The sequence below is a fragment of the Cupressus sempervirens genome, chromosome 8, assembly GCF_028749045.1.
Source record: "Cupressus sempervirens isolate cs-2001-9-10 chromosome 8, ASM2874904v1, whole genome shotgun sequence".
NCBI classification, from domain to species: Eukaryota; Viridiplantae; Streptophyta; class Pinopsida; order Cupressales; family Cupressaceae; genus Cupressus; species Cupressus sempervirens.
This window is the reverse complement of record NC_143125.1, coordinates 533,318,575-533,326,315: the sequence shown is the minus strand read 5'-3', so window position 1 is coordinate 533,326,315 and position 7,741 is coordinate 533,318,575. Positions and strand designations below refer to the sequence as shown.

The 7,741-nt window shown below is 35.0% G+C and overlaps 1 protein-coding gene across 1 annotated transcript; it reads left to right on the top strand.

The window, feature by feature from the left end:
* Positions 1–435: 435 nt before the first annotated feature.
* On the top strand, positions 436–3,777 carry LOC149543543 (uncharacterized protein C24B11.05-like). Its single transcript, XM_089798334.1, has 8 exons — positions 436–635; positions 911–976; positions 1,101–1,198; positions 2,212–2,249; positions 2,447–2,534; positions 2,709–2,948; positions 3,040–3,105; positions 3,199–3,777. Exons 1-8 carry the CDS (start codon positions 575–577, stop codon positions 3,346–3,348), a joined length of 807 nt encoding a protein of 268 aa, XP_089654460.1. The 5' UTR covers positions 436–574; the 3' UTR covers positions 3,349–3,777.
* Positions 3,778–7,741: the final 3,964 nt, after the last annotated feature.

Here is a 7,741-nt window from a genome sequence, read left to right as displayed (position 1 = left end):
TTCAGAAATCGTGTACGCGACAGTGTAGATGCAGTCCGAGTGCTTTGGATTGAATTTGCAACTTTCACGTTTGAAAATTTGCCTCAATTTGAGCCAATCTTTCCGAATATGCTCCCTACGAAATCGGCACTCGTGGTACATTCTGATCGGGCGCTAAATTTGACGGTCGAACATGAATGTCAACCATTTTACCTGGTTTACCCAAATTTTCAGTGAAAAAACGTCTAGAAACGTGCCAAGATGATAAATTGGTTGCACAAATTTTCAAAATGAATGAATCTACACCTTACACGTTTGTTTGGTTGAGCTCGTTTATTGAGCTCCAATGGTCAAAGATCATTAATGTGACTTTTGCAGAATCAAATTGATTTGGGTTTCTGTGATGGCCGTTGGGGTTCGTTCTATTTAAGCGAGTTTCTTTCCCCCCTTTCAATTCCCTTGCGATCGTTTCATCAAACTTGGTGGTAGCCACACAAATCTTGTGCATTACTTCCTCTCTTTTCACCCCCAACGGCTTTGTGCAACGCCTACATTGCTTTTAGTCACTTTGCATTTATTGTCTATCGTTGGAACAATGGAGGTCGGCAAGAGAGGCGTTGCAGAGAAGATGCCTCGTTATGAGTGCCTTCTGTTTGGTAATTATAATTAACATTTAATTTTGTTTCGAAAGTATGTCCTTCATACTGTTGGTTTCTATTTGATGAATGTGCTCTGAAATTTGGGCACAGCCAAATCCAGAAATACTTCATATCTGGAAATGTATTGCCTTTAATCAATACCCATTTGAATGTGCTTCTTGTTTTTTTATCTTCAAAGTCATAATAATCAATACTCATTTGAATGCCCATCTTCTTCTTGTTGTTTTCTTCTTTCGGAAGTTAATTTCTGATTTCTCTGGCGTTTGTTTCAGATCTTGATGACACATTGTACCCTAAAAGTTCAGGGCTCAGTGTCGAATGTACTAAGAATATTGGAGGTATATTGGGGTTACGGCTTTGAGATATATAAGACAATTTCTTTGTTTCATAGGCCATGATGAGTTTTCTTATAAAATTTAACTTTTCAATGAAGTGATGAGGTTTGACTTGTGGGTGTGATAGATTATGTAGCTCAGAAATTCGGAGTGGATAGGAAAGAAGTGACAGCTTATTGCAGAGAATTGTACAGGGAATATGGGACAACCATGGCGGGACTCAGGGTTAGTGTTCTTTTTCATTTTGGGTTGTGATGGAATTCTGAAATGCATGTTTCCTTTGAAAGCAAGAGCGTGGGGTTTTAGGGTTCGGTTTTATAAATAAGTCAGAGAATTTGCTTGAAACTTAAATGGGAGAGGCTTGGGAAATTATGTTGTTGGGGAATTCCTCACAATTAACCGCAGACGAATTTCTGCAAACAATTCACCGAAGGTCTGACAAATGTTTCACTGAAAGTTCTAAAAACTGTTGTTTAAAATCGGCTACATAAAAAATAGAATTTTTACATTGTTGAGATCTCGCAGTTGTTTAGAGGGGAAGCTTGCTTTAAACTCTTGTAGAAAAATTAGTTAGGAATTCATGGCTCTGAGTTTGGATCATTTCACATTTTGCTTTCCTTAATTATTATCTGCGGAAATATGATCCCTCTGTGTTCTAGAGTAGAAATCAACATTAATATGTTACTCGAGTTATGGTCCACTCCCTCTGCAGGTCAAGCACGAATCTGAAATTTTCCAGGAACTATCGTTTCAATGGATTCTATTTTGGGAATTGTCTTCAGGGGAAATTGTCCTAAACTCTTGTTGTGGGTTTAGGAATATGATAGAAATTATGTCAGTTCTGTCTATTTGGAGGTGAATTTATGACATTTAATTGGGAGTGATTCGAACATGCAATGCTCTTTGTGGAACTTAGTTGTATTTGCACTAGTTTGTTTGATTAGGATATTATGACCATGATCATTATCACGGTATAAATTATTATTAATATATTGTTTACAACTGTGCACCCTGTCTCCCTCTTATGTCTATAGTCCCGCTATGATCCAAAACTTTATATCCCTGTTCAGATGACTGGATATGAAAGATTTGTAAACCTGATACAATTTGTTAAGTCCAACAGATAATTGAAGTTACATGCTTAAGTTGTAGGTTAGCTTGCAGCTGATGGATATTGATGAATGTCTGCTTATGGATTATTTTTTCATATTATTTACCTTGTTTATGGATTTATACAGGCATTGGGCTATGACTTTGACTACGATGATTATCACAGGTATATCTCAACACTGATGCCTGCTGGATTGGTTGTTATTCTTCTAAATTTATTATTATTGTTATGAAATTGAGCCAAATCAAGAAAAAGTGGAATTTCGATTGTGGTTTTGAAAACTAATTTGTTTGGTTTTCAAGTTTCTTTTTTATATCAAATTCCTTCTTGATTTTCCTCAATCAAAACGTTTTCTTGTACAGTTATGTTCATGGAAGATTGCCATATGAGAACCTTAAACCTGACCCAGTGCTAAAGAATCTTTTACTGAGCATGCCTCAACGAAAAATTGTAAGCTCTTATAGTTCTAGATGTGGAATTTATTGAAATCTGAAAGCAGTTTTGAAAGCTTTTATGCTATCTTAGTTTGATAACAATACTAATGCAATGTCCGAGTTCTTGAGAGCCCATGGAGTTCTTTGAAATTCAAATTCATAAAATTAAACTCTTCGTTTTGTGAATTAGATATTTACAAACAGTGACAAAGTTCATGCTGCAAAAGTGCTAAGCAGACTTGGGTTAGAAGATTGCTTTGAAGGTGTGATATGCTTTGAAACTCTCAATTCTCGTCAAGAAACTACTGAAAATAATAACAGCTGGGATACACCCTTTTCTGATATGTGCAAGACACCCGTCATTTGCAAGCCCTCAAAAGAGGCTATAGAGCGCGCTCTTGTCCTTGCAAATGCCGATCCAAAAAGAACTGTATGTCCAAGGATTCTATTCTTAGTTTGCTTTCAGTTCTCATTTCAGCAAATTTTTGTAATTCTATTGAGTCTGTTATTTTTCTCTGTAGGTTTTCTTTGACGACAGTCTTAGAAATATAGCAGCTGGAAAACATGTAGGCCTGCATACCGTATTGGTAAACGCTATTTGATGAAGAATTGTTATAAATATATATTTGTTTGTAACTAGTTCAGCTGTACAAAGTTTTTGACCATCAAGTTATTAACAGGTTGGCACTTCAATACGGACAGAAGGAGCAGACTTAGCACTTGAAAGCATTCACAATGTTAAGGAAGCCCTGCCTGAGATTTGGGAAGGGAATGAAACCTCTGAACAATCAGAGGGAGCAGCGAGTATTGAAACTGTTGTAAATGCATAGAACAATAATGTTGCAGAGAGTGGGATGACATCCACTAAGAAGTTTTGGATAACATCTTCACTTTTTCTTTAATCTTGAATATTATCTCATCTGGGATATAATATCTTCTCATGTAAATCATTTCTTGATCAGATACATGTAAAATGGATATTATCGACAAATTAATTTTTCAATTTGTTCTTGAAAAGAGGGATGGAGTGGCCTTTTCCTATACTCCACTCTCCTCTTCCCAAAGCATTTAATTTTCCCTCCTTTTGTAGTCTTTTTGCTGTTCCCTTGGTTGTCCCGTGCTGACTTGCTGTCCTTATTGCTTAAATTATTCTTCTTGTACAAGGGTCTGGGCCCTTTCAAAATCCCTGGCCCTTTCAAAATCCCTGCCTACATTAGTTAAAAACATGCAGTATGATAAAAAGCATTTTTGGTTCAAAATCCAAGGAATTGCAGTAGCTAAACCCAGAATTGTATGTTGTTTTCAGATGTAAATAGATTGCCATTGAAATCAGCAAAAAGGGATCAGATTTTGGTATGAAACTGAAAACATCTACTAATTACAACACGAGAAATTGTTGCTCCAGATAATGAAAATAATTATGGAAGTTATGAAAATGGTGAACTGTCGCAAGGATACAAATAGGCAATGAAGTATACAGTACCATCAAGAATGTTTGGATTAAAATGCAATGAATTGCTAAACTCAGAACTGTATATTTTCAGATGAAAATAGATTACCACTTCAATCAGCAGAGAATCAGCTTTTTGCTATCAAAGCATGTACAAATTTCAATATTAAGAAATAATTGCTCCAAATACCAAAAAGAATTTAAGTTGTGGAAATGAACTGTTATAAACAGGGAAAAGATACAGTATAAGAGTGTTTGGCTTACAATGCAAGGAATTGCACTAGCTGAACTTAGATCAGCATGTTGTTTTCAGGTGTAAATAGATTCCCACTGCAATCAGCAAAGGGAGATCAGATTTTTCTATGAAAGCATTTACAAGTTACAGCACTAACAAATTATTGCTCCAAATATAAAAGAGAATTGGAAGTTATGAAAATGGTCAACTGGTAAATATACAATCAGGAAAAGTGGTTTCATATGCCAAGATTAATATAATGCCCATTTCTAGAGAGATAACCACTCAATGTCTGAACCTTAACATCTTATCTGGGGTATATGGTATATGGTATGAGCAAACATTCTAAATAATTCGAGATTTACAAGTAGGATTCCATGGAAGGGGTTTCTGCTGCTGCTGTTTTCACTGCACCCGGTGTTCTGTGAAGGTTATATCTTTTGAAGATCTTTAAGCAGTGTGAAATATATCTTGCAACGAGGATCTTTTTTATTATAGGAAGTAGCAGTAGATAACATAAAAATTGGTGCTTATATATGGTGCACCGAATTTTTGGGACAGGGATGTCAGTAGATGAAATAATCTAAGTGTCTTTGGTTGAAGTTGGTCTTTCATTTAACCTTTCTTGCATAAAAGGTTTTCTCCCCTCCAATGATATTCAGAAACTTCCTCAAAATCATATACAAAGTTTTGGGCCTTGCACTTTTGTATTGTGCTGATAATATGAAAATTATCATTTTGATTCATTATATGTTGCTACTCTAGTTTTTCACGTGATATGAGAGCATGGAAGCTCCTGTGGTGTGGGACTATTTTTAATATTCTGCCATTACAGTCTTTTTTTGTTGTTTATTACTGTGAAGAAGATAGAAATGCCTCATATGAGTTAGGAAGGAGTGGCTCCATAACAGGCCCAAATATGATTCAAATGCACACAGCCCTTTATTATTTGAAAATGAAGTGAATATATACAGTCCAACTGTTGAGATAGTTGGGAGAGAAACTGTAGAAATAGTTAGAAAATTAAACTGCCAAAAAACTACCCCTTATTTAACTAATAAAATAAAGACCTTGAAGGATTATTTATCATTTCCCCCTTAACCTGAACGGATATCTGTCATACCAAGTATCATTCACAATTGTTCAAATTCTACACGTCCTGATGCTTTAGTAAAGATGTCAGCAATTTTCTTTTCAGTGTAACAATGTTTCAAATTATGATTTTGGCCTCAACATGGGTCGAATCAAGTGATATTTGGTATTGATATGCTTGGTTTGATCATGAAATCTAGGATCCTTGGCCAACTGAATTGCAGAATTGCTATCAACAAATAAAAGAGTTGAAGTCAATTGTTTTCTCCTGCAAGTTGTCAAGAATTTTTTTGAGCCACACAACTTCTTTCATGGCTTGAGTTGCTGCTACATATTCTGCTTCAGTTATAGAGTCAGTAGGAACTGTTTGTTTCTTCAATTTCCAAGTGACAACAATTGATCCTAGAGTCATTGAATACCTAGAAGTAGATACCTCATGCTCTTTGTCACCATCAAAATAGTTAGAATAACCAGTAAGATGGAAGTCTGAGACTTTTAAATATTTAATGGCAAGAGTCACAGTTCCATTTAAATATTTTAACATTTGTTGTGTTACAGTCCAATGCCCTTCACATGGTTTGTACATAAATCTGGACATAATTCCTACTGCAAAGGTAATGTCAGCATGAGTAGTGGTGAGATAAATCAAACTTCCAACAAGCTGCCACTACTCGGTTGGATCTTTGAAAGCATTGCCTTCATTAGAAGAAATCTTTAGATTTTCTCCACTTGAGTGGAAGTAGAATTACAGTCTTCCATGCTAAATCTGCATATTAAATGTCCAATATATTTCTTCCGAGAAATAAAAATGAACTTATGGTTTGGGACTATTTCAATCCCTAAGTAATAATGAAGTAAACCTAATATAGTCATATCAAAAACCTTTTTTGATTCTCTCTTAATGGATGCTATATAATCATCATTGCTTCCAATGATTAGCAAATGGTCTAACATATACAACTAGATATACAAATGGTCTACCAACTATCTTGACAAATAGAGTTGCATCATCTAGATTGAAGTGCCTCTAGTTAAATTTCAGCAAGTGTTCAGTTAATTTTTCATACCATACACTTGGTGCTTGCTTCAAACCATACAATTTTTTTACCAATTTACATACAGTTTTTTTACCATTTTACATACTTTTTGTTCTTGTCCTTTGATAACAAAACCTACAAGTTGCACCATATAGACACCTTCTTTCAAATCTCCATCAAGAAGGTTGCCTTAACATCCATAGGATGTGTATTCCATCCTTTCTGTGCTGCTAAAGAAAAAAAAGTTCAAATGGTGCCCCACTTTGTTGTAGGGGCAAAAGTTTCTATATAGTCAACACCTTCTTTCTAAGCATATATTTTTGCTACAAGTCTTGCTTTCTGTTTGTCAAGCGAAGCACTAGCTTTATATTTGTTCTTATAAACCTGCTTGTAGCTAATAGGTTTGGTTTGGAGGGTTCACTATCTTCCTTTCAAATCTCCATCAAGAAGGTTGCCTTAACATCCATATGATGTGTATTCCATCTTTTTTGTGCTGCTAAAGAAAACAAAGTTCAAATGGTGCCCCACTTTGTTGTAGGAGCAAAAGTTTCTATATAGTCAACACCTTCTTTCTAAGCATATATTTTTGCTACAAGTCTTGCTGTTTGTTTGTCAAGCGAAGCACTAGCTTTATATTTGTTCTTATGAACCTGCTTGTAGCTAATAGGTTTGATTTGGAGGGTTCACTATCTTCCAAGTTCCTTTTTTTATGAGAGCATCATACTCTCTTTGTATTGCACTTTTACATGTATCACTAGCTACCGCTTCTTGAAATGGAGAAGGTTCATCAACAAAAAAAAACTTTAGTTCAAAATCATCGTACCTTTTTGGACTTGTCTTGGTCTGCATTGGTCTATGGATTGGTTACTATATTTCAAGAGTCTTTATATCTGGGTATTTCCAAGCTAGTTCAAATTCTTTCAAATTAGGTTGTTCACAAGCTAGTTCAAATTCTTTAGAATTGTTCTCTTAGAGACTATCCTCATTCTCTATAACTTCCAAAGATTGACGTAGAAAAGGAGTCCCCCCTTCAAGAGTTGGATGGTCATTATCCCATTCATCTTAGAATTTTTTAGAGTAAAATCAATCAAGATGAGTGAGTTGTTTGTCAATAGTGAGTGCATCTTTGTCAAATTCAAGAAATATAACATTTCTAAATATAATAAACTTTGTGTTTTTTTCATCATATAGATGATAAGCTTTCAAAGTAGTAGAATATCCACAAAAATTGCATTTTCTACTTCTGGTGTCCAATTAATTTCTTATTTGTTCACGAATCAAAGCATAACAGGGAGAACCAAAAAATCTAAAATGCTTGACACTTCAAGATGGTCATACCACATTTCATAAGGAGTTTTGTTTTCTAGTGTAGTAGTACTATTTTCTTTATATAGATAACACAAAAAGTT

Coding starts and splice junctions, on each gene's coding strand:
- LOC149543543 (XM_089798334.1), top strand. CDS start 575: ATGGAGGTCGGCAAGAGAGGCGTTGCAGAGAAGATGCCTCGTTATGAG. Junction 636..910: donor TTATGAGTGCCTTCTGTTTG/GTAATTATAATT, acceptor CGTTTGTTTCAG/ATCTTGATGACACATTGTAC. Junction 1,199..2,211: donor CAACCATGGCGGGACTCAGG/GTTAGTGTTCTT, acceptor GGATTTATACAG/GCATTGGGCTATGACTTTGA.